Here is a 27,954-nt window from a genome sequence, read left to right as displayed (position 1 = left end):
GGCACCAAGATCCTTTAACACATGCTGAAGAGATCCTGTAGTTCAAAACCAAGGAACTGGAGGGCCCTAATGAATTAGCATTCAACCCACACAGGATCTCACCTCTTTCCTTCCAGATGACCAAACAGATGCAAGTCTGATTTCTTTATCTATAAAAATCTTATTAATACAGAAATACTGACACTTTGAAGTGCAACCCCAGAGAGATGAAATTATCATTCTTCTGTCTGCTCTTCACAATGCTCCAGCTATGTCAGGCCAACCAAAAACGGGTCTTAGGCAGCCAAGGAAGCTATTTTTAGGTCTGAAATTGTATCCAGGTTAGAACTGGATTAGTAACAGCACATTGCCTAACCTTTGAGGCGGAAGCTCTGGGCTGAGCCATTGTGAAGGTTTCCAGATGGGAAACATGCCCTCACTGAAACATAGCATTATAGAGTAAATGGTGCTTTCTTGGCTGTGAATATTCATGTACCTATAGCAAGAAACTATTACAAGTTGAAATGACTTCACTACCCTGGCAATATTGCCAAGTAATTAGTTCAGAAAGTAACTTCTGGAGTAATCAAGAAAAATGCAAAATTTCTCTTCAAATGGAGCATTTGCTCCTTTTTCAGAGCAGTCAGATTCTAAGACACAATAAAATGTTTTTTAGTGTATCTGTTCATATTTACCATGGCTCTGTGGACATAACATATGGCATGCTATCTACTATTTAGTATTTATGTTTATAGTGGCAATAATTTTCCACCACTCCTTGCTAATTTACCATGATCTTGTGATGCAAGTGGATGAGCAGTTAGAAAACATAAGTTTCCTTCATATTTTACTGTCCTGAACATGTGACTTCAAGAAAAGAAATTTGATTACCCATGACCTTGTTTTTGCATCTGCAAAACCTGAGGAATAAACCTGAATGTTGTAAACCTTTCACTCTGAACAGGTTAACATAGGTTGGATTCACCCAAAATTCTCTCAGAGAAGAATCTGTAGGAAACAGTGGCATGCAGAAATATGTAATGAAACTCAAAAATAGCCAGAAATTTCAGAACATTAAACTACACTTAAATTCTGTATTTGTAAGACTGGGATATAGACAGAATGTGACTGTTTGATAACAGAATGTACAAATATGTTTTAGAGGAGAAATGAAAAAGAAACACCCATGCTGCACTCATAACTAGTACAGCTAGTGTAGCACAGATGGGAGAAAAACCAGGTGTGGCTTACCATAAATGAGCACAACCCATGGCCTGATTGCTGGAACATGCACACCAAGGGGTGGTAATGGCATGTGGGAAAGTGGAGGCAGGAAGGGGAGGACAGTGTTTTGCTTAGCCTCCTCATGACCCTATCTGTCCTTTCTCTGTCTTTAACCACTCAGCAAGAGCTTATTATGGCCACTGAGAAGCTACAAATGCCAACTGAAGATCTACATCTTCATTTTTTGCAGAGTTGCTGCCACACAAACTCCCACTGAACTTGAGGGAAGTGAAACTGGTTAGAATCAGTGAAGATACATCTCTATGAATTATAAAAAAATCAGAAAGTTAACAGGAGTTGTAAGGAAGATTCTAATCTCACTTTGTCCTGTAAACAAACAAACAATCAGAGTCACTCTGCAACCTTGATATGGCCAAACTCCTCCCCTTAGCACATCTGCACAGCATAAAATATATAGGCTTGTCAAAATCTTCATAGATATTTAGAAGCTGTTATTTCTATCTGGAGTCCTTGCATATTTTATTGAGTGATAGACACAACAAATAGTATTAAAATCTAATCCAGAATCTCTCAGATGGGAGGAAAAATGAAGAGACTTTTTTTATTACTGCATTACATTTATGCCCAGTTTACCTCCAGTGAAGAGTTTTGAAGTTTCCCAGTAAGAACTTCTTTCTCTTTCTCTAGTTGCTTTAGTTCACACTCAGATTTTCTTTTAAATTCATCTAGCTGTGTCTGGAGCTCCTAAAATTAAAAAAAATAAAAGAAGAAAAGACAAGAGCATGCAATAGATGGGACAAAACATGCAGCATGAAAAAGAACACTCTTCTTCTACATTAACCTAGATAATACAGCAGTGTGCACAACAGTACATGCTACTGTCAATTAATGTCAGTTGTGTTATTTAATTTAAAATATATAAACAGTTTGGTTTGCTTCTTTCTAATATTACTGTGAGACAATACAGCTCACATTACCCTAACCTTCTACTGAAAGCTTCCCTAAGGTGTGAAACTACAGCATGAAGAGTCAGACTGTTTTGCCTAGAGTGGTGTTAATCTTCAAAAAGAATTTAGTATGCAAGAGTCACCCACAAGACCTGAAAAACTGTAACTATATATTGGCCATATAAATAACAAGATGACTAATGGGCAATTAGTGGAAAGAGAATCAAAAGGAAGCAATATCTGACAGCATCCATAAAGAAAATCATGGTGAGGAATTAAAAATAAAATAAAATAATAATTAAAAAATGAGTATTATAAAATCACCATGTTGCTTGAAATAATTAAAAAATCAATGAGAGCATCAGTTGCAAGACAGTGACCAAGAGCTTGTAGCAATTGTTTGCAGCAAGTGCTAGCAATTACTTGTAGAAAGACTGAATGTGTAACTTCTAGAAATTTCCTGAAGTGATACACACTACAAATTCATTAGCGTACTTTCTCTTCCTATTTGTGCAAATTTGCTAACTCAAAAAACATTCTACAGTGTCTTCATGAGCTACAAATGAAGGAAACAAGAAAAAAAAAACCAACTATTTAACACCTCCCCCATCCTGTACAGCTCCTTCTCACACACCCCTGTGTACAACCTGGGTAGCAATTAAAGGATGGAATTAAACAGATACATGAATATTGTAAGGGAGGAATTAGCTTTAGTTTTGCCTGTACAAAAAGGAGCAGATGTGTCTTTTTGATTAAAATGTGAAGATCAGGTGCAACATTCCCACTTCAACTCTGTCAACTGACTTTCTTCTCTGTATCTTAATTTTTCTATCTGGAAAAATAGATATAACACTTCATTAACAGCTGTTACGGGGCTTGGTTGAATAAGAGCATCAATAATGAAAAAATTTGTAATTTTATTTGTTTTACTAACTCAATATTTTCCTGATTAAATTAATATGATTATCTAAGAAGATATTATTATAAGTAATAATATTTATTGCCTATAAAAAATAAATGTCTACTAGTATGCCTTTTTTCTAAAGTTTGAAGTGCTTGATACTTAAATTCAATCTGACTCACATGAAGAGCTTCAGCTGGCATAACTTAAGAATACATGTACAAGCTAATAATAAGTAGAATACACTATATAAAAGGCAAAGCAATTTCCATGAGGCTTCACTAGTTTAACTATGTACCTTGAAGAATTGCATCTTCAGATACTGATCAAAAGTGAGCCATTCCACAGGCAGATAAAATAATTTACTCATCCGGGTTCAATTTTGAGAAATAAGATTGTATAAATGTATAAACTCCAGCAGTTTCATGGACATAAATTCTTTTGGCAAGACTAAACACAATTCCTAGTCTCCAAGACTGAGCAGGTATTATGAAGCTCAACATTTAAGGACAGCAGCTGCTTGTTTTTTATGACTTCACAGCTTGTCAGCAAGTGTTTAATTATTCTCAAGTAAACGTTGAACTCAGAAAGTTATGGCAGTGTTAACTGCAGAAAATGAGTAGAAGTTCGTTCTTAGCACCAAGAAGAGTCTAAAAACCACTTGACCAGTAGCCTTATTGTCCCATTCTACAAACTGCTGAAATTAACCATCTTTTTCTGTCTAGAAGACCTTTGATGAACATCAAAGTCCATCAGAACCTAACTTCCCCCTTAGCTTATGCTCAAATTTAGCAAATCACAGACATGCACTGACTTGTGAGCACCACTAATCATTAAAACATATGTTTCAAGGTTATCCTCCCTTTGAACAGAATGCAGCTCATGCTTAGGCTCCTACTGCACAAAAACATTAGAGACTGCAAATTTCCTAAAGCCAAAGGATTCAGTCACAGACAGCAGCTCTGATGAAAGTGAAATTCTCTGAAGAATCTCTTAAGCCAATTGCTGCTAATGCATATCAACAACAAAAATAACAGCTTCCCCACTTAAAACACACTGAAAAAGAGGTATTGCTCAGGTAAGCTGTTTGCATCTACAAGAAGACAAGCCTTCTTTCTGACTAAAGTTATATAGAGACTCATATATATATATATATATATATATATATATATATATATATGTGTTTGTATGCATGCATTGTAAATAGTTGCAATTTCACTGGTAACACATGCATTCTGAATTAATCTACCAACACTTTGCAGAACTAGATCCTCTGCCTAATTAATGCAAAATTCTGATTAAATAAATTTATCTGAGTGTTTCACAGCAGCAACCCATGAAAATTTAACTTGGGAATTGGAACAATATCCACAATACAATCTTCTTCAGGAAGAATCTTCTATAAAACACTCCAACTGCCACATGCAAAAAATGCAAGGATAAGTATTGCTAAGAAGGCCATTTATCCCATCAAGGATAAATTCACCTGTCTTCGGAGCTTTTCACAGAAATAAATCAGTCTGACCTTTTTTTCCTTTTTCAGATTTTTTTTTCTGTAGCAAGAAAATCCTGGCATTTTATGTTAATTCAAAGCGCCTACAGTGAGCATAATTCAAATGATGTTGCTGTGACCAATAAGATTAAAACCAGATGAATTAAAGCATCTATAAATAGAAGAATATTCCTACCTTCTGGTTTTGGGGGTTTTTTCAGATTCCATGAAGTTTTAGACTGGCCTGATTTCCTTTGTAGCCTTCATTACATGATCTACCATTCCTTTTAACAGCTATTCCTTCAGACAAATCTTTTCCTTATAGGACTGATGCTTGATTTTATAAAGTTCCCTCTTTTATTCATATCCTCCTTGTAAGCAGCTACAGTTTCCAAATAAAACACACTAGATATATTGCACAAAAAAAAAAAAAAAAAAACAAACCAGGGTAGAACTCTGGGGTCACAGCAGTCTTTTTTGTAATGAAAATGTTATTTAGGTGGCAATACTACATTGAAAAAGATTGATTTTATTTTAGTTAAAAATGTAGAACTGTAATGATTCAGGATGGTAAGCCTTTTCTGCAGTCTAGAAATTATTTGGGATTTTTTGCTGTTCTGGTTTGAGCTTGGGTGTGTAACTCACTTCCAACCATGCAGGCTCCCTCAAGGACATCCTTAGTCCTGTGAAAAAGTCCAGTAGATGATTTGCTGACTGTGATGCCAAGTCTAATTTTCCTAAATGGTAGCTTAACAATAGTTAAAGAGAACTAAAAAGTGTAGGAAAGATTCAGGGCTGAACAGTTGCTTAAGGGGAGATATTGTACAGAGGGTACTCTCAGGATACACACATTCCTCATTTTACTGAGTTTATTTCTGCTATCATTTCTGCACAGCTTTTCAGAATAACCATTTTCTATATTTAAAAATAAATAAATCAGTATTCCAGCTTGACCTCAGCAGAGAAAGTCTGCCTTAAACATTGTTCTCTTTAAGGATTTGGTTACAGAAGCAGTTGAACACTATGCCCTGGTCTAGCCCAAGGACTCCTTTGCTGTCTTTGCAGGAGCTCAGGTACTTCAGGTTATGAACAAAAGTCAATGTTCCACTGAATGAGCTCAGGGATCTGGGAATCTTACAGGATTGACTCTTGTACAATAAAGCCATCAACTGTAAAAAAACCTTACATTGATTTCAGTTCTTTTGATATGCCATGTCTTTGAATATTTGAGAGCAAATCACCCGTTAAAGCTCTTGCACATCTTCAGAGCTGCTCTTTTCCTGACTCTCTTTGGTACAAGTCATTTGCTGCAGCTGCATTATTTGATGTTTCAGTCTATCCACTTTTTTAACAGCTTTGCTTAGGGAATTCAATACAGCTTCCATATCTTCTCTGGTACCAAAATTTACATTTCAAGTAGCATAAATAACTTGCAGAATTTCCAATATCAGTGACAACTAACATGGGAAATACTTTAGAATGACATTAATGAGCATCTTACCTGCTTTATGCAGGATTTCCTTTTCTTGATGTGAATTTCTATCTTTGACTACACTTAGATCTTCTTCCTCTTTTTTCACTATACATTTTGATCCCAGAATATCTTGCTATGTTCGCTTAAGCTACACTTCCAAATCCTAAAATATGCATGATATTACTTTCATGTTTATTACATGTGTAATTTCCTTGTAATAAGAAATAAATGGTCATTTTCTCTCTTGGTGTTCCATGATATAAATCACCTACAGAGCTGATTTAAATGCATTTTTTTTTGCTCTTCTATACCCTTAAACTCTCTCTGCTGCCAGAATATTTGTGATGTGGAGCCCTTCCCTCACATATAGTTGGCATCATTGTAAAATGAATACCCATCAATAGTTACCATCTAAAAGATGTCTGAGATTATCCTAAACTTGAAATAGGCTATACTTCAAATAATTTGAATAATGAGAACTTCTAATAATAACAGCTTATGCCAAAAGTTAATGAATATTAATTAAGGTTTTTTCAGTTGCTGAAATACAAAAGTTGGTAACATAATCCATATACAGATGCCTAAACTCAGAAAAAATTTTGTCCTACTTTGCTGGTACTTCTTGTGCCCAGACTTTGCTGGGAGTTGTCTTTCCCTTACTAATGAAAAAAAGTTGAATAATATTGAATGTGCTATTTTTGGAGGTTCTAGTTGCAGTTTCAGATGTCTAGCATAATACTGCAATACTCAGATAAAACTGCAATTTTTTCCTATATGAATGTCAAGTGAAACATCAGGGGTTAAAAACTAACTTGTATTTAACACTCTCTGTAGCTCAAAACTTCAAGGTAAGCTTGTTACTTTTACCTCTGGCATATATGCCAGAATTCTTCCAAAACTAGACTGAACAGATCAGTCTCAATGATTTATCAACCTTTGTATTCTCCCTTCTACAGCAGTAATAATAAATGTGTACTAATGCAATGCCTTTCATCTAAAGGTCTCAAACCTCTTGGCATACACTGAGGAGAAAACAGGAAAATTCATCTTGTTGAATCAACTGTCCTTTCACATTTCAAGCCTTATAATAGCTTTTCCTGCTAGTATTTACTAAGGCTCAAAGGTATTTCTGATTAAAAAGACATTTCTACTTCCCTGTCTGCCATCGTCCATAGAAGTCTGAAAAAATGTATTTAATGGTGGCATAAGAAATAGTCAGTTTAGAAAGGAGAAACTTCACTTTTTTTTTGTTCAAACTGTATCAAACTGTAAAAGAAACAGAAAACAACATCATGTCTAACTCTCCCTCCTTCCAGATTCATTCTAGTCTGAGGGTATCTCCTCAAAGATTCAAGGCAAATGCTCCAGTGGTATGTAAATCAGCCTCATTCCACAGACTTAGAGGATTTGAAATGTATGAGTTGAGCATATGTCCTTCAGAAAAATATTTCAGTTTTATCCAGCTGATACTGAATTTAGAAAATAAGTTGCTAATGACACCACCCTCTTACTTCCACTTCCTATCATATTTTACATTATTTGTTCCTAAATTACTACATTTGTTATACAATAAATCAGAAGAGTCAACCACATGCATAAATTTTCATGTGTTTATTCTTAATTTTCCCTGAATGTCACCCAAAGTATCCACAGACAAAAAATCAAAATCTTCCTTTCTCTCTTCCCCTCTAATGCTTCCAACTTCTACAGAGCCAGGATACATTTTAGTATTGAAATAGATATTACAGATTGACTCAATTTTAAAAAAGGGCTTATGTGCATCTTTGTATCCTCTCCACTTTTCTGTAAAAGATAGAGGTTGTTCTGTTACATATCTACACACTGAGACAACGAAATCTGAATAATGCTGGGAAGGTGTATTCAATTCATCCTCTGATCTTGTGAAACAAAGAGGTAGGGACTGTATTGAAGGCTGAACTCCCTCTAAGAACATCCTCAAGGAAGTAGCTCAGAACTCTGCATCATCAGCAAAACAATAGTGGCAAGCAAGATGTGAGGGCAGATGGTGAAAAGAGTGAAGAGCTGCCTTGGAAGAACACAGTTGACTGGGCTGACCCTGCTCCCTGCAGAATTCTGGGGCTCTCCTCCTCTAAAGGTAGAAAATCTTCTTTCCCATTAGGGAACCTTTTTTGTTATTCTGTATACTTCAAAACTAGACTTTCAAGGTGTTTGCTTACCAAATGTAAAAGATTGCTGTCATAGAGCTGGGGATATGTCTGGTAGGTGAGTTTATGTGATGTAAAGGACCAAAAGTATCAGAGAGAAGTTGAACTGATGAGCACAGAGCATGGCTGGGTGCTTCAATTTCAGCACTGAGCATCAGCATCTCTCCTGCATTCTGACCCTGTGTACCAAAAGCAGCTGTTTGGCAGATTTCCCATGACATGCCAACCTCTGAAACTGCATCTGACACATGATGCAACCAGGAGGGGTCTGCTGAGCTGTGCTGCAAATGTGTGAGATACACAGCAGTGAGGGTGGGCAGGCAAAGTGAGGTGAGGCAAGGCGAGAACCAATGGCCAAAGTCTCATGGCTCAGCACATAAAACTTCACAAGTGCAAAGGACACTTCATTAAATGGGACTTGGTACAAGCCACTGCTGCAAGAGTCATACAAAAAACTTGATTCCTAAACTGCCAGCTCAGGTCTCATATCTAACCCTCTTTGTATCCATGCACTGAGCTATTGGCACCCACAAGGGAAAAGGAGAATGTACTCTTTAAACAAACACTCATTGATAGCAGTAGTGCCTGCTTGCTGTTCTTGTCACACTTCTGGGCAGAAAAAGTAAAACTCTCTTCAGCCAACAGATAAATTTTACTTCACCCCTCCTTCAAGGAATACAAATTATAGTGTTCAAAGTGTTCTCCTAATGAGTTACTAATAATCTTAATTCTTTCTTTAAAGCTGCCAGCATTATATCACCCCTATTTCCATCCTAAGCCTCTCAAACTGCTTTACTGCTTAAAAAGCATTTGAATCAACAAGATCTTTAAAAGACTCCTCTCCCAAATTTTAAAGAATTAAGAATTTTCACTTTCTCAGGCAGAGATAGGGATTAACTCTACCTGTATCTGCTCCTTCAGCTTCTGGGAATGCTTCTTCCTCTCATTTATCTTCTGGCTTTTCTCCTCTAGGTCTGCTTCCAGCTTCTTTACCTGCTGCAGCAAAAAACCTTCCTCAGTCTCTGAGCTCTTCTTTTCCTCTGTTTCTCCTTGTTGACAGTTGGTTTCTATCACAGATTGCTGCATGGCTATTTTCAAAGTCTCTTTTTCTATCTCACAACAGGCTTGCAGTTTTCTTGTTTTTTGAATATATTCTTCAGATGTTTTCTGGTTCTCACTCTTCAGGTTTTCAATCTCATTCATTACCGTGTGCCTTTCCATACTACATTTTTCATCTAAATTTACTTTTTTATCTAGATTTTCTCCTCTAAATGCTTTGCATTCATTTAGCAGTCCATCAAACCCCTGATTTAAATGTAGAAGTTTGTTTTCAAAGCCTGCAGTGGTGTCTACTCTGTCTATAGAAAGGCCTGTCTGTGCTTGTCTCTCTTCTGTTCTTGACTCCTTCTCTTCTGCTTGTTTTTTACACAATAATAACTCTGCTAAGGCTTCTTCCTTCAATCTCTTATGGTGTGCTACTGCAATTTCAAGGGCCTGAATATGCTTTCTCAGTAACTGTTCTTCTTCAGCTTTGCTTTTACACTGGAGAATTGTTTCTCTTGTCTCAGCAAGAATATTCTGAATTTCTTCTTCATGCGCCTCTCTCAAAGCCTGCATACTGTCCTCATGTTCATCATTCTTAGTGTTCAGGGCATATATCACCTATTGAACAAGAAAAATAGAAAAGTAAAGTATCTTGTCAACAATAGCCATTAATTCAGTTACTGTATTTATCAAGGTGTTAAACACTAAAAGAGAATTACTGCTATAGATTAATATTTTTTGGTGGTGTTGGCTCTTTGTGTTGCTTTGTTTGTTTTTTTTTTCCCCACTAGCAACAGAAGGGACAATTATCAACTGAAAAACCTTATAAAAAAAGGTGACAAACAGTATTTTTTTTTAATTTTGTCAGAAATTTCTTTTTTATTCTAGGTAAGTTGTCGCTTCATGTCACTAGTTTGATCTCTAATGCAAAGAAGGAAGTTGGGTCCCTTCTCTAGCTAACTGACTCCTTATGTAAAGTCCAGTCCATCTGACCTTCAGTGCAGCAGGACTACTAAAGGCCACATTGCCTTTAGCATGACAAAGTGCTGGGGACCAGTAGTGGCAAACCTGAACAGTGAAACATGAGCTCCTGACATGCAGTTCATGTGGACCAAAATCACTTATTGATCTTTTGACTTGATTCTGTGAAGTATTCAGGCAATGTTTCAGGGTCTTTTCCCCATTATTTCAGTAACAGCTATAAATCTCAAAACTGCTTTTAGCAGATTCAAGCAAATCTCTGATAACAATAAGTAATTTTTCCAAAACTGATTTAAACCCTTTAATGCTTTATTTTGTTTTATAAAGTGCAGAATAATAATTCTCATGACTGTAAGACCATATTACCCTAAGCAGGCTTCATCTGTTACCATAACATACACCAGCTATCTCTCACAGAAGCTGTTGTAGAAGCACTCTACTGCTACTTCAAAAAGAAAACACTGTTAGAAGCCCACAGTAGCCTGAAAGGAAAAGTAAATGCCCAACTTAAATTTACAGCTACATATAATTGCACAACAAAATAGCTGCCTTGAAAAGACACATGCTTGTCTTTTCAGACCTCCACTAGGACATATGGGGGCTAATCCAGTTTCTACTAGATAAAGTTATCTAACTTAAGGAGAACAACACATTATTTTGACTTGCTTGGTTGGTTAGGGTTTTTTAGGGATAAATTACTGCTCTAAAAAACTAGGCTTGAAATTTGTACACAAGTTTTGACTTGGTTACATATATTGTGATATTTTCAGTCTGGCCTGAACCCACAGAAGTTAATCAAAAGATTCTTAGACAATGTTTGAGAAAATCATAGCCTTAAGTAAGTAGATAGATAAATACAGAAACAATGAGACAATTAATTCTTTAATTATGCTAAAGTTGTGGCCCTATAGTTTTCAAGCCTTTACCAGGGCAAGTCTCAATTGAGAGTTCAGAAGTTTCTTGACCAGAATAAGTGTCACAAGTCTGCAGTGTATTATATAATCCAGAAGATGTCTTCAGAATTATTGAATTTGCTTATCTATGTCCAACCACTTTTTGTGCTATCTGTATATGAATAACATATTGAATTTCAGTCAACCTAAATGAAAGCAAATACACAAATACATCTTGTGTGTAGTCAATTTCCTCCCTGGCAGTAATGAATTAGGTACAGAAGCCTTAAAAAGTCACAATTGGAAAACACTGTCCAAATATACTTCTTGATAAACATTTGACAAAACAGAATTACAGTGTCACATTTCAGAAGAATACCAGAAAAGAAGTTATTGCCTACATTTAGATAAGTATATTTTGGGGTCTTAGATAACAAGCCATTAATTCCTCTCTGTTATTTTTAACCATTTTCCTTTGAAATTGAAAGAGTTACAGTATACTGAGCAGATTTATTCATCTCACTGGCTAAAATCATTTTATGAACAGTTCTTATCCATTCAGGAGACAGACATAAAAACTCCAAGAAGATTATTCTTGCCCACATTTTGCACACTGAATGACCAGTAATTAGGTTGGGTAACTCTTCAGTTAACTAGGTCAGATGATGATGATCACATTTCTGTATTTCATTCCACCACTAAAACAGAAATGAACATCCAACCTTTGTGACTCAGACTTTCACTCAATGATAAAGTTATCTAGCAAATCACCATGGCCTATCTCATGCTATGTTGTGGTCAGGATTCCTCTAAAATCTGACTTAATCATACAGATTTCCCAAATTCCACTAAGCATTAGACTAGCACCAGCACCTTAGGTGAGTTATCTAAAACCATGGAAGAACCTGGCCTCCCTGCCCCATCTATGAATCCTACAGTTGTGTTTAATACTGGCTAGAACCACAGTGAAGCATTTTGATTTGCATGCCCTTAAATTTAATCTTCAAGCTTGAGTGCTGAAACTGACTCCTCCATATCTTAACCCTCTTAAATGATTTAATTTTGAGATGGCTGCTGCTCTCTACTTTATGAAATTTAAACCCTTCCCTTTCACTCCCTACTGAATATAGCTCCTATATTCCTATTCCAGATACCTCATTTTGAAGACTGGAGTTATACGAGATGAATCCGGTGCTTCATGTGCTGAAAGGAAAAATACTGAAAAATTATTTCAGACCTGTACATTGTGAGTGTACACTAATGTGGTATAAAACCCTTAACAGCTGTGTTGATAAACAGCTTTTACAAAGCTGCTCTAAAAGTGATCATTTGACAGTACAGGCAGAACAGCTTTCAAATGAAAAGAGCACATCACTACTCTGGGAGTCTCTATCATAATACCAATGCCTTCTGCCTCCTCACAGCTCTCCAAAACCAAATGGATTGGGAAACACTGTACTGAATTTATAGCACCTGAGTGTTGCATGGCAGGTTGGTAAAAAAATTATTACACATATATACTTGAATATTAACAGTGCACTGAATGTGAATGCATCTTATTTGTCCTCTTTTATCCTCCAAATGCTGTAAATCTAAATAGCATTTCCTTTCTCATTTTCCTTATGGTGATATAAAATAACAAAAAAACAAAACAAAACAAAAAAAATTGAAAAAGAAAACTTTCAACTGCACCTTAACGGTGAAGGCAGAGTTAAAGCATTCAAACCAAAAATTACTCCCTTCCTACAGTAGTGTTAAATACTATTCTTAGAGGAATCTGACTATCACAATTAAAAAAATGGTTCTAGCAGGTTGCTTTTCTTGCTGAATAAGACAATTTGGTGTGGAAGGTGGAGTGATGATACTAAGATGAATCAAAGAAAAGCAAAAGATCATAAATATTTTTCCTTCAGGCCCAAGTTAGTAGACACAAAACCTCCCTGCCAAAAAAGATTTAAAAGCAAAAAAAAAAAAAAACAAACCAAAAACACCCCAACAAAACAAAACAAAACAAACCACACCAAAAGAATGAGAAGAGGCCCTGGATGAAGGTGCCAAACAGAGTACTCCCAGCAGCACTCTACACAAAGCAGGATAGGAGACAAACTTCTGTTTCTAAGGAAGAAGTTTGCTGGAGGCTCACTGATGCCAGGTGACTCCATGCATCATCTCTTTTTCACTTTTCTTTGAACTTGTCTACTTGCTGAGCAGAGCAGAGCAAGGTACTGACAAACACACCTGCCTTAAATGGTCTCCTTAAAAGCAAAGGACAGAGAAATTATCAAAAATAACTTCAGTTATTTAAACAAATGACTCCTCTATCCCTTAGCCTCCCTTGTCACCAACTCCACAGGCTTTCTAGAAAATAAACCCACCTCCCACAATTCATTAATTAATACTCAAATCAATCTCTCATGTTCTAACACTGAAGAATAATGTTTTTTAATTAAGGTACAGGCCTAGGCTATGATTACCTACAATGCTGATCCCATTTTAATCTATACTGATTTCATACATAGGTGGTAAGTGGTAAATGATACTGCTCTAAGGTATGACCTGGGACCTCAAGAACTAAGTCTCAGCTCTCTCCTTGCATTCTCAGTAGTTCCCTGAAAGCACAGCAATAATTTCATGCATGCAAATATTTGCACCAAATGTTCATAACATAAACTCATATGTAGTGTTGTGTAGAATGAGAGAAGCTTTAAACAAATTGTCACTCCAAACATCCCAAAGAAGTGCATGGCTTTTACCCTACACCAGAATGAATCCTAACTACAATAATAAAAAAGGATTTTGCTCCAGAAGGTTTCCTTTTATTTCAGGGTGAATCTATATCCTTTCATCCATGATAATAAAGCCCTTGAGACCCTGGAAGAGTCTCCTAGCTACCTTGTGCTGCACCACCCTGGAAGAGGTGGTGCAGCACAAAACTAGCCAATGGCTCTGTATGAAATCCACCTGTGTTTACATCACCTGATGTCTCTTGGGCAGAAGCTCATGGTGCAAGGTCTCACCCTCCTGAAACTGCCTCAGGCTTGCCTTTTCTAGAGATTCACAGTAGAAGAGGGAATGTTGATCTTACATTCTTCAAATTTGAATATATCACCTCTTTTCCTACACATATCATGTGTTACAGTCAGTCCAAAAAATACAATGAAATACTAAAATGTATCCAGAAAGCATAAGCATAAAATGTCTACAGGTTTCTAATTTATTTTGGCACGTTTTTTGACTCTTTCTGCTCCCCCCTTTGTTTCCTCCCCACTTCAGTTTAAATTTAATACAAGAAAATAGCACAGGTACATTTATTTGGTACATATATTACATTTATATATACATATATTTATCCCATCTTTTACCTTTTTTCTGCTTGGTGTAGTGTAATACTGAACACAGAAAGTAGTACTTTAGTGGTTTATGTATTGCACCCAATCTCTCAAATGTGATCTAACACAAAATGAGCTCTGGCCTAAATTTTACTAAAGAGACATCCAGCTGTCCCTTATTTGTATTTTACAGTTTCTAATAAGCTACAAGAATAATTGCCAGGCAATTTAAGAATTAGGAAGGTAAAACTATATTGCAAGAATATTTCCATAAGCAGAGCAAGTGCTAAAAACGACACTAATAATTTCAGCAGAGAAAAAAATATGCTGTAGAACCACAAAAGTTAATTGGGAGTCCAGGAAGTGTCTTGACTGCAGTAAGTGTCATAAGACTAATCTGTGTTGTATAAACCCCAAAAATGTCTTCAGAATGACTGAATTTGTTTGTCTATGTCTAACCACTCTGTCAGATGTATAATGTGCAAGAAGTAGATCTGTCTGACAAATTTATGTCCTCTGTCCATTGTTGCCACTGTAGACTAGGTGAATTTTTAGTACTCAAGTGAAGTCATCAATTCTGTGTCAATAGAAGAAAAAAAAAAAAGACTTTATTTGCATGAAATTCACTGATAATTTAACTCTGTTTTTTTGACATGTCAAGCTCTTCTAGGATTTAAACCTATCTAAAACTCATAGAAGTTTGATCTCAATTATGCTTCAAAAATATAAGCTAATGCATTTCATCAACCAGATTTAAATACAGTGGTGATAGAATTCATTCAATAACACTGTATTTTGTGAAATGTTTCATTACATCCCAGACTTGTAAAGAACTTTAAAGACTCTAAATTGCAGACACATGTTCAGTGCTGTCAAGAGTTTTGCTTGGTTGGTTTTTTAAATTATTCTAGATATTTGCCTGAAATTTTATGCTTCCAAAATACCTTCTGATTTGCAGGTTACAATAAAGCAACATTGTCCAATTTTACAATAAATACAGTACCCAAAGAGACTTGTCAAGTAAGCTCTCACTTGATTCCCATCTTTCCAAGTATTTACTTTAAATATAGTAGGATTTAAAAGTCTTGCAAGTGTAAGTTGCAGAACTGTTGATTCAATTACAGCTCGAGGTGGAAGAGATTTTTCACAAACAAATACATGGTTTTGTAGAAACAAATATTATAATTTATTTAAAACACAATATTTATTGCAAGTTTTGCCCTTTATGTAGAGCTGTGAGAAGCATAGATAAAATGAGTCCTGTTTCTTCCTAACCCAAACTAAAGCATTATACAGATTGGATCAAATTCTTACTCTCCTGTAGTTTGCATTCTCAGAGAGGACTTTTTAAAATTTAAAAGATTTCTTTACACATTCTAGATACTTTGCTAATTAAGAAAAGAAACCATCAGAACCCTCAGGTATCTATGAATTTATAAAATCAGTTTCCGCTACTACAGGCACCAAAATTTAAGTTCTTGCTGCTGTAAGCAAATTTAACTAAAAGAACACAGGGATTCAAGAAATGATTGTAAAATGTATTGAATAAAAATCCAATTAGGGCAAGGAAGTATTAAGAAACTCTGCCAGTCTCCAGAAAATCTCACAGACCAATGAAGGCAATGAAACTTTAGACAAGAACACCAGATGCATGTCATATTCCTATAACTCTCTGGGCATCATCAGAATCAGGCTATTGTCCCAGACAGACCTCACCATAGTGTTTTTTAAAAGATATTTTTCTTTCACTTTCTCTCCTCATTTTCAAAACAGCATCATTGGACCCCAAGTCAACATAGTGTTATGAAGCTAAAGGGCTACATAATAATATACAGCATAACACTACACTGTCACTGATGTACCCAGGACATTTTACACAAGCATCTGTAACAGTCAAATGGAGATAGGTTGAATACAGCCACTACTCACATTCCCATTTCAGGAAGATACTCTGATTAAGCATATGCTGAACACATTCTGGGATTGCACCAATGATCATAAAACCAAGAAAGTTTAACCATCATTTATCATCAGAAAAAGTGGAAGCAGTCTGCAAAGAGTGTAGCAGCAATGCATTGTTGCATTGCTATGTCCTGTAGTCTACAGAAAATTCATTATTTTTATTAAATACTAAGGCATATCATCAGTATCTCAGTAAAAACATTTCAACATTGTAAAACATGTAAAAGTATTAGCTATAGTTCTTAACAATCTTGTTGTCAAATGCTAGTAGTTCACTCTTGCTGAATGAAAAAAAGGAAAATAATCAACTGCAGGCTCATATTTACATTTAAAGGTAGCTCTTCTATAACCCTCTAAGAGGGTTATATAGTTACTTGTATAGTTACTCAGTGCACAGTCACAGCCAGATGCTGTAACTCTGTAGCTTCCAAAGATCATTAAAACAGAAGACTTTGCTGGTAGTAACCTGTTCTAAGTTAAAACTGTGTTTATTTTAAGTACCTAAAAACCAAGTCAGACAAAGTTCTGAATGACAACCACATTAAAAAAATATCATCTTCCTTCAGAAGAACTTCACCCAGGTCATTAACTTAAGAAAGAAAAATCCCTATTTGAAAGCAGTCTGTTTGTAGTTTCTTTATGAAATAAAGGCAATATTTCCTCAGTAACAGAGTTGTGTGCATTCTGCTATCTCCGAGCTTTGAAAGACAAATGAATACACGTGAAGTAAAATGCCAAGTTTGAACCAGCACAGAGAAGTTTGAGTTATTGTGTCCATTGAGGGGTTGGATAAATTAACTCAGACTTGGTACTGCTCTAACTACATTCACAGACTTCCTGCCAGCTTTAGGAACAAGCAAAAAAAAGCAAAACAAAAAAAACACCAAAAAACCCAAAACTCACATGTCTATCTGTTTCCACTTAAAAACAGATTAAGTAGTTTTCAGAAGCAGACTAAAGACAGTCTGTTTGTGTACAGGCAAGGAAAACAGTGAGACACTTAACGTGTTTAAAATATGACTGTAGAGGTGGCAACAGAGAGTTCTACCTCAGTGTTACAGCTGTTTTAATAAAACATAGAAAATCTTTTAACTAATGAGGATGTGATTGCTGGGGGTGGGGCAGGAAGAACATGATACTTTATGGAAAAAAAGTATTTTATATACAATATTCAATGCTGGAGTGTTCAAAAGCCTAAAATACATAGCTCAAAATATTTACATGAGAATGTCTTCAACTGACTTGGCACTGACTTCTAATTTGGGTATAATTTTCACAATTGTAAAACACTGGCATGTACACGCTTGCTAAAAGAAATATTAGGAGAGAGGTACTGTTATAGTGTCACTGAAAAAGAGACTTTTAAATATTACTATTAAAAAAAAGAACATGAAAAAGCTATAAACCTGCAACTTTCTTTTGTGCAATTAATGGATAATTAGATATTTTATTGCCTATTGTCTGTAATTTGCATCTTAATAATATGCAAAACATGTTGTATATAAACATTAACTAGTATTCATTGATAAAGAGACTTGAATTCATTATGTACTCTCCATTATAAAGAAGTCTTGAGTTGTCAGTTAATAAGACAATCAGATTTTCTGCAAACTTTATATAATTAGTGCTAAATTTGTATGGTAAGAAAGTAATTCCATACGTAGATATCATTCTTATCCCTTGAATTAATTTAAATAATCATTTCTAGCTATCCAAATAAGATGCTAGGCTTTTTCCTAACAGAAGTATGGCTTTAATACTGCTTTTGACTAGCAGATCAACACAATTTTATGGCATTGCACATGCATTTAATAATACAGGAGTTCCTTTTTAGGAAGGAACTTTCTCTAAGGAAAAACATAGTAATGACAAGTTAAGAAATCAGCCTGCACATTCTTGTCAGCTCATAGGCAAAAATAATGCTAGCTTTGGTAGCAAATTGTACACAAAAATAATGAAAACAAATGAGAGTACTTAGGGATAGGGATGGCTGATTTCATTGGTCTTTTTAGCACATAATTTAAGCAGTTTTATAAATAGATTCTCTCTATTTGCCTACATGGAAATAATTTTTTATATTCCTTGCCCAAAGGAAAAATACTGTTACTCCAAAAGCATGATCCTAGTTTTTATTCTATTCTATTTTCCTTCATTTTTGTAGAATATTGAATACATCTCTAGAGAGTTGAGATCAAAAAGCCTCAAGCACACAGGAGAGCTCTGGTAGCATAGTAACCAACTGCACAGCAGCTGAACCACTGCAAGCACTGGTTACTGAGTACAGCAAACAAGGTCAATAAACTTAAACTATGTGAAAAAGGCCACATTTTTCAACAGGAATATGAGTAGACCACAGAAGTGTTCTGTTAGAGTTACCCAGCTGTTAGGTGCTTCCAGAATAAACCATTAAAATTTGATCATATTTTGCATCTAAAACCAAGAAATGTCTGATAGCTTTATGGCAAATAAAGCAGGAAAGGTTAAAAGAACTAATATATAGCCCTGCTACAAGACACTACAGTGGTGTACAGAGTTTATGCCCTCACACACGTGCCAGGTCACTTGTTAATTCTTCAGTAAATTTCTACCCACAAGAGTGAAGCTAACAGAACTAAATATGAGCATATTAGTGCAACAGTCAGCCATCCCTCCCTTGAACAATGAAGGAAAGAGGGTTTTGCTTTTCTGGCTGATTTTGCACTGAAGACTATTAAATAATGGTCATATTTTCTACCTTGCTGACTGAGCTGAGGAGCTAAACCTCCTAGTGACTGCTGGTGATAGGCAGTCAGAACATGTAACATTTTGAACTGCTCCACACAGAGTCATTAAGGAACATCTGCGTACGTTGCTGCTTCTGGAAGAGGAACACACTTGCTTCCCTTTGACATTTCTTTCCCCTAAAGGGAAAAAAGGGTTTGCAAGTGCATTTTACCAGCAATTAACTTTTCCTTGCATCAGCACTCTCTTCCTCTGTTACAACTCACAGTATCCATACATACACAACATTTTTGCCAGACTACTCGACTTTATTTTTTAGTAACAATCTACTTGACCAGTAATACTGCAATTTAAAATGTGCTTTTTACAACAAGGCTCCCAGATTTGCAACATAGAGTCAGATGAACCCCAAAGGAAAAAAAGTACTTGAGAATAACTGTTTTCTCTCATTAAAACATAGCCCTCCATTGGTATCCAGGAATTTTTTTCTAAGAAGGAAACAGAACTACTTTGTGGCTTAGGCAGCTCTCTGATCACCAGGTACTGTAACCTTTCTAGGTATTGATATTGGGCTTGGTTTCAGAGCTGCAGTCCAGAACAGCAGGTTTGGTTTGAGCCTCATGGCAGAGGTTTGAAAAGAAGCCTGAATAGCATGGATACCTGCAGTGTAGCTAGTTCCTGGCAGCCCTGTCCAAACTGCCTCTGTTAATGAAAGCTGATCCTCAACACTCTTCTTCAAGAGCTCATTTGAATTTCTCATCCTATTTCAAGTAAAAAGGACTATGCTGAGAAACCATAAGCAGATGAAAATCCCTTAATAGCCAGTAGATGTTACAAATCCATAACTTGAAGCAGTAGGGAGTGACACCCCAAGTCTTATAAAAGTCACCATACATCTTAAACTCCACATTATTGCTAAACAGATACAGAAGTACAAAGAACTGGGAAGCATGAAGCAGCATGCCGTGAGTCCAGTGTCTGATGGAGAAGTTTGAATGTCATTATTGGTATTACTTAATAACTACTACAAAGTCATGCATTCTGCTACAATCAAATGTATATACACCCTTTTCAAGAGAAGTGAGCTACAAAAAACTAGTAGTCTGTGGCTCAAAGCAAACAAAATATTGCTAAGGGTTTGTATTTTTTTCTGGCTACAGCCAAAAATGTGCAGAACAGAAAAAATGCATGACTGAAGGTATGAAAACTTCCTAAGTTCTACCTCTACAAAACCAGAAATAGCAGGGCAGTAGAATGGGAGCAGCTCTGAGTCTCTGCCCAAATTACCTGTTGGGATTCCCTGGATCCCTGTGTTCCCCTAACCAACACCTTAAGGCATAATCAGCACTACAGGCAAGGACAGGGACTCATCACCTCACCCAGTTTGGTTCCTATTGATACCTTTATGTACTTTGCCTTTGAGAGTAGGAGGAGGCCCCTAGTGACTATGTAACAAAGAGAAAGGAAGTCAAGATATAGATCTTATACCTAATTTAGATATTTTTTATTCATCTCACTTGGCACAACACTGAGTAGATGAATAATGAGATCGTTATCTCCTCATCAATGAAAATCTACAGTCACTGAGACAGGAAGTTGCAGCTGTGCAACAACACACAGCAGTACTGCATACTGGGTTAGAAACAAAAAGGGAAGTACTATGGGCCATTTAAATTTAGAAGAGATTTTATTATAATCATTCAGACTGTAATATAACCAAGAAAACAGTGCTTTAAAAGGGAGCTCTCAAAATTCCTAAGTCAAAAATTACTATAACAAATTTCCCATATAGCCATTTTTCAGTTGATCTGGTGTCAAATTTTGCTTCTTACATGCTTGCTGTTGGTACTGCATTAGTCTACACAGAATTCAGAAGGGAAAGCATGTGATTAAAATTCCAGTTGTGCCATGAATTCTCTGTAAGTGTAGTGTTATTGCAGAGAAAACTGCTTCTTACAAGCCATATTCCAAAACAGAATTATTTGCTATCCAGAAGTATTTTTTGAGCTTCAGGTATAAATCATCTTTATTTCAGATAACTGAAGAGCATCTAGAGGGGAAATTCTATCAAAACTAAAGAAAAGAACCCACACACACTTTAACAGTAGAAATTTAGCAAAAGACATCTGAAAAAAATGACTGTGATAAAATTATGCAATGTATAGGCAAAAGTAAGGATTATATGTACACAAATTCTCTTAAAACATACAATCAAAGAACCTGTAAAGTAAGTATTGGTATAGTACAGAAGGTATAATATAGGCAGTATATGTAATTAGAGGTAGCTCTTGTTTATGTGTTGATGCACATAATGTACATTATCATGTACAGTTATCATGAGAATGCTAGCACTCTAACTAGTAAGCCATTCTAACTTGAACATCTAAATGACTTATTCTTTGACCTGTATTTTCAATGTTTTTTCATTGCTACTAAGTCTCTATCAATTGCAGCGAGGTTACAGACCATGTAAAAGCTGCATTAGTAAACAAGGGTAGTAAATAGCTTTTCCTCACTGGCAAAGATGCAGCATAAGAATAGGTTAATAGATACCTGCCATTTCCTACATACTTTCTCTTATTTCTTAACATGGTGTGGAAAATATCGAATAGTTCAGTACTGACTAAAAGTTTTAAGTACAATAAATGACGTAATTTAGTCCTGTCTCTTTTCCAACTCCTTTTACAAACGTCATTTAAAGTAGCTCTTCTTATGGACATCAGGAACAATTAGCCGCGAGTCAGAGTACTATTGTACTGTAGCACCACGCGTTGGCTGCAGCTTTGCAACAATGTTGCTTGAGAACATAGAAAACTCAAATTACTTGCAGTCTTCGTAATTCTAGAAGCAAAGCGGATACTGTCGATCCCTCTCAACAGCTCCCAGACAAGCCCCGCGTCTTCGCGGAGCTGGAGCTCTTCCCCCTATGGTGGCACGGTAATTAGAGCAGCTCAGTGCGAGGCGTCCATCGGCTGCCACAAAGGCAACCCCTAAGGATGGGCTGCAGCCCCCGCGGGGAACTGCGCGCAGGGAAGTTTGTGCACAGCGATGTTCTGGCAACAGCCTAGAAAGAGAGGAGCCCCTTCCCTTCCCTCCTCTCACACAGGGCACCAGAGGAGACAATTCCCTGACACCCCCGGCCAGGGCAGCCTCACCTCCCTGGAAAAACTGCAACAGCGAGACTTACCTTAGTGAGCTGGGCAATCTTCTTGCACATTTTCACGTGCATTTCACGATTGCATTCCTCTGCCGAGCAGCAGCGAGCGGCTTTAGATCCATTGCAAGTCCCGGGCTGATGAATGTTGTTTATGCCAGAGGCCATTAGGCTTGAATTTTAATCACGTCTGCCTGCGTACGCTCCGGGGAGCGCGATCCCGGCCCCGCTGCTCGCCCCCCGGCTGAGCGCACTCACAGCCCCGGCGCTGCAGGAACTTCAGCCCCGAGCAGGGCACGCTCCTGCCCCGCCGCTCCCCCTCCTCTGCAGATGTCCCAGTCCTTCAGCAGAACACCCAGGCGAGCAAGCAGAGAACAGCATGTGCAAGCGTCCTGATTGGGATTTTTTTTTCCCTCCCCTTCTCTTCAAATGGTTGAGCTTCCGCCAGGAGAAGACGCCAGCGGCTGGGTGCTACAAATTCCCCGCTGGAGACGCTGAGCCAGCCTAGAGACAGTAGCACAGACACTGCCGGGGATCTGTTGTAGGAGAGATTGCCTGAAGATCAGATCATGCTGCCTTGTTAAGTGTCAAAGGACTGAAGAGGTCATCTGAGAAGAGAGTGTTGGCACCTTTCACAAGCTCTGTTATTTTGGCAATCCTCTCTAAACCAGGATGAGCCCATAGGTGATGAAGAAAACCTTTGTTAGCTTTTGCTGCTGCGCTGAAAGCAGAATGGGAGCCAAGGGGCCCACGAGCACAGCTGAGCCCAGGAGCTGTGTCCTACCTTATCCAAGGAGACTCCGTTCCCTTCACTTACACTAAATGCACTGGAAAGGTGCCTGAAGAAAACTGACAGTATTACAGGTCTTTCTTTCTTCTCTTTCTTCCTTTCTTCCTTTCTTTAGAGATCAGGCTTGGACATGTAAAATAAATAAAGGGACAGAAAAGGCAGAAAAATACACACACAAGAAAGGCAAGCTATTAAGATAATGGGATTTTAAAGAGAATGCTTCAGTGAAGTGTTATACAAGAAAACTGTTGGTGAACATGTTTAAACAAGTCTAGAAGACAAGAAGTAGGAGAAGGCCAAGTAGAGTGAAGTAAGAGAGGTAGAAAAGAGGAAAAGGGAGAAAGAAGAGATGAGGGAAACCAAGAACTGCCCAACACCCTCTGATGTGTCACTGCAGGCAGTGCAAGAGATCCCATGGAAATGCTGAGGCCTCAGGCCCTACTGACTTGCAGCCAGCCAGGGGGGTCATGAGGCTGCTTCTGCCCTGCTGCCCCTGCCTGGAAAGGCAGGCAGCTTTCCAGTCTGATCTCCTGGCAGTTCTTGCCATCCTTCTTGGGTGAGAAGCTTCCACTTTGCCAGTGGTGGGTTTAAAAAAAGAGCGTCCTGAGGACTATCAGAATTGAGGAGAAAGATTATCAGGTGTCAGTTAATGGTAGGGCAGAAGAAGAACAGAAAAAACTTGTTGAGGGCAAAGAGAGACAAAGAACTGTTAAGAATAACACTCCTACATGGAAAATATCAGGGCAGAAGAATACCTACAAGGCAGTGGGGAGAAGGAACACTGTAGAGATGTAAGAAGATAAGACCTTGGGGCAGGGAAACAAACCCTTGATTTGTTCTCCCTTGCTGAGAGAAAAGGAGAGACTCTAGATCTCCAGAGGCTGAAAGTCTACATTCCAGGAATGAAAGGAAATGAAGACTGAGAAATAGAATGTATAAATGAAAATGATCACAGCTGCTGAGACATGCTAAGTAGAGAAATGATGTTTAGCCCAGAAAGAGCATTAATAAGAAAAGGTGAGAAACAGATCCTTGCACAAAGGAATGACAAAGTGCAGTTTCTTTGTTCACTGGCACTAGTGTCCAAGATGCTGCTGGAACTTCTTCTGTGACTAGGACATAGGGACATGCCACTGCTAATTGTCTGATTAAGACATGTACTCACACATAAGTTTAACTCTGTTAATATTTTATAATACCTTCTCTATCTGGTCATCAATTTGAGAAAAAGCCTAGGAATTTAATTAAATGTAAGATTTGTATTAAATTGACAAGCTTATTAGGAAAATCAAGAGAAGAGCAAGGGCTGGAGCTAAGTCCTAACACATTGTTTCTTCAGAAAAAATAGAACAAACTAAGTGAAAATAGAAAGCAAATTAAGAAAATTGCAATAGGTTTTACAAGTACTTACAAGAAGTTACCTGTGTTATCACACAGGTGGACAGTAACATTTATGGTTGTTCAATTAAACACTGGACCTGAATGCAGGGGTGGATGGAGACTTGAGACACCTGTATGGGCATAGCAGAACAGAGAAGAACAGATCTTCAGATACATTGGAAAAGGAGTAAACTACTGAGATATCTTCAAGCAGGCTGTTTATGAATTTTGGGGCATTAGAAGGAAAGAACTTGAGACTTTGGGACAAGATGGTGTTTTAGCAGAACATAATTTGTCACTGGTGAAGTATTTTCAGTTCAGACTTCTCAGACAATACTTCAAACCCTGGAAAAGTTTCAGTCAGATCTCATGCACCAGAAAGTGCAACAACAGAAAATAAATTCACAGATGACTCAGGTTCATTAGTTTCATTACTCAAAAAACCCAACTTAGTATCAAGAACAGAATTTCAGCAGATAATGCCAGAATGTTTCAATGAGCATTTAGCTTTTTTTTTTCTTGTAACTGATCTAGGAATCATCTATAAGATGAATGTCATAAGATGACAAAACAAGGATGTCACCAAGCCTAATCTAAATGTGTACTATACAAATACAGATTTTGTGAGAATCACATGGAACACAAGTAAATTACAGAATGTGTCTGAACTTGGGGCAGCAGATGACAAAAACATTTTAAAATAAAAATCAAAAAATCTAACCAGAAAACGCTTCTGCTTGAATTATTATTGCTGCATTAATTTTGGTAAAAAAAAAAAATTGTGAGAGAAGGTGGTCATGTCAGTACAGTTTTTATAAGTCTTTGGTTAACTCTACACAGGTTTGTAGCTTTGCTGTTCAGATATATGAACTAATTTCCTTTCCATAAAAAAAACCAAAAACAAACATGAGCAAAAGACTATAAGCCTTCCATTTTTGATACCTCCTGCTTGTTGAACACTCAGACTTCATAACTTCTGCAATCTCCTGACTAGCTACTAGTTACTATTAAAAGAGCCATACCCTGAATTCCAAGACATAAAAAAAATATTTCTGTTGCAAATGTTTAATACATAAGTTTGCACCTTTGTTTAACACATTGCAGACAGCTTTCCTAAAACACAATCAATACAGCCCAATTCTTTCACTCTTTGTCTGAACACCAGTGCTCAGTGAGATTTTTTTTTAATATGCAACAGCAAAGTTAAACTGATTCCCTGGATTACATTCTACTGCTGTTTTGCAGTCCAACAAAGTTTGCCTCTGAAAATGGTAGAACAAGAGTTAGTCATTAACCCTGAGCTAGTGGGGGGCATTCCTGCCCACAGCAGCGCTGGGGTGGCAGCAGGAATTAGATGATCTTCAAGGTCCCTGCCAACCCAAACCTTCCTTTGATTCCATGTTTCAAATGAAAAAGCTGTATTAGTAAAACTGACTTAAAATCTCTCAACTTAGTGTGTAAGTAAAGGAAGATACACCCCCGAGATTCTAATTCAATTCCTAAATCACTATCCTCATTTTTGATCTCCACTTACATTCACTTTGGTCCTGGAGTAGCTTTTTGATCCTAGAGAATCCAGGAACCATTTTCTCTTTTTTTGACAAGAGGGGAAAAAAAAAGGGAAATAAGGATAACAAGAACAGTCAGAAGACTCATAAAACTTATGCTGCTCACCTAATCCACTAATCCATTTCCAATAAAACTTGTTTTGGGATTAAGTACAAGAAAAATGACAAATATAAAGTGTTGCCACTGATACATCTTGGGTAATTATCCATGTTATACATAATTACATTTAAAAATATTATACATAACTACTTTATATTTTTCATTTCTCCCCACCTCATAAAACAGACAGGATTCCAAACACAGCAGAAGGGCTACTGATTTCCTCTTTGACTGAAAACATTAACTATTCAAAAATGCATATACAATTTTATAGCTGACTTAGATATATACAAGTTTTGGAGCAATGTGGTGGACATAAGCTCAGATTCTGCTCCATAATGATGGCTTAATTATGGATGAAACATTATTATGTTTATGTTTTAAATATGGAAACTGGAACCAACTGGACACATCAGATATAAAAGCCCTTGGATACCTAACAGGATAGCATCAACTTCCATTTTTTGCTACTTCCATTTTTTATCCAATGACCTACATTTAATATTACCACAAAGTAATTGGCATGCAGCAAGTTTGGCTTACCCTGTGGCACTGTATTTGCTCACATAACAGGACCAACAAAGGAAAGAGAAAGGATCTAGAACAGTGAGTCATGAGAATTAGATCATGGCAGATAAGGTCACTACTTCAAAGGATAATGAAAAAAGCTGGAATTAATAGAGTGCATTACCCTTTAGGGCTCAGAGCACCATTCAAGGTTCAGAATTTCATCATTCTTTTCTGGATAGAACTGTGGAATCCCACTGGCTATAACCTTTGGGGCTTCATTACATCCTTGCCCTCCTGGTCAGTCATTATACCCAGCCCTCAGGGAGCAGCTGGTCCCCAGTGAGCTCCCACAGTTAGCTCAGCAAGGAACTGAAGGTGCAGGGCAGAGCTGGAATGGATTCCTGGGCCCACAGGCAAAGGCTGTAGCTCCAGGCCTCATGTGAGGCAGGTCAGGACTCATTAAAGCTGATCACTGCAGTCAAGGCTGCATTAAAGTAAGCTTTAATAAAAATTATGATGGCAACATTTCTATCTGTTGAACAAGGTATCTGGTACCACAGAAACATGACCAGCATTTGTGATCCTGCTTCAGCATGTTATTTACCTACATATGAAATATCAATTGTACTGAGAATTTTCTATTTCTACCTGTAAATGCAAAGCCTAGCAGAAATATTTAAAGCAGTCTGTAGAAAATAAATCTCACATCCTAGATGAAATCCATGGTAAGGGACTATGAGGTATTCTCCAGGGAAAGTCTTCTTCTGTAGACCTGAGATGCAGGTAGGCACAACTGGGATGCTAAACATGTGAATCAAAAATAATTCAGTTTGCATTATGATTTCACTTAAAATAACTGTCCTGTGTTTTTAATGCCACAAGAATCACAAAGGTTTGTCTGCTCATCTTCCTCTTTGCATCTTCTTGTGCACAGAGAGGAGTTCCATTGCAGAAAAAAAACCACGCTATATGAAGGTAATTATCCAGTAAAAATATATTAAACAGAAAGATTGTTACACATTGTATTTCCCCACAAAATTTAACCTTAAAAAAAAGTTCAAGTCACTGATGATTTGCAGTTGATTATGGTGGTTTTGTAGAGTGATTATTTCTCCAACATAAAATGAAAACTTTTAGAAAAAATGTTAACATGTAAGATTCTATGTTACTATTGTATTTGTACATATAGAATCAATTTCCTACTCTCTAGGAGCAGAAGGTGATTAGGCCTGATCTGTATATTTTAGAAGTTAATTAAAAATATAAAACTCATCTTTAAAATTGAGGTATCTTTCTAA

General features: G+C 37.0%; 1 protein-coding gene across 6 annotated transcripts in view; it reads right to left on the bottom strand.

Annotated features, from left to right (window-relative positions):
* The window catches only part of FAM184B (family with sequence similarity 184 member B), a 36,189-nt gene extending 13,218 nt beyond the window's left edge, over positions 1-22,971 (bottom strand). Inside the window, exons 1-3 of one of the 6 annotated variants that reach the window (XM_071432659.1) lie at positions 22,342-22,971; positions 9,128-9,886; positions 1,858-1,968 (exon numbers count right to left, since the gene is read on the bottom strand). In XM_071432659.1, coding sequence (XP_071288760.1) covers positions 1,858-1,968; positions 9,128-9,886; positions 22,342-22,476 — 1,005 coding nt within the window. In that variant the 5' untranslated portion in view covers positions 22,477-22,971. The remainder of the gene's footprint in view (positions 1-1,857; positions 1,969-9,127; positions 9,887-22,341) is intronic. The other 5 variants (XM_071432653.1, XM_071432655.1, XM_071432654.1 and 2 more) reach the window with 5 other exon arrangements.
* Between the last annotated feature and the right edge of the window lie 4,983 nt (positions 22,972-27,954).

The sequence above is a fragment of the Agelaius tricolor genome, unplaced genomic scaffold (genome assembly GCF_023055355.1).
Source record: "Agelaius tricolor isolate 1412-34295 unplaced genomic scaffold, bAgeTri1.0.p SCAF_8, whole genome shotgun sequence".
In the NCBI taxonomy this organism is placed as follows: domain Eukaryota; kingdom Metazoa; phylum Chordata; class Aves; order Passeriformes; family Icteridae; genus Agelaius; species Agelaius tricolor.
The sequence above is the reverse complement of the archived record's forward strand: the minus strand, read 5'-3'. Positions and strand labels throughout refer to the sequence as shown.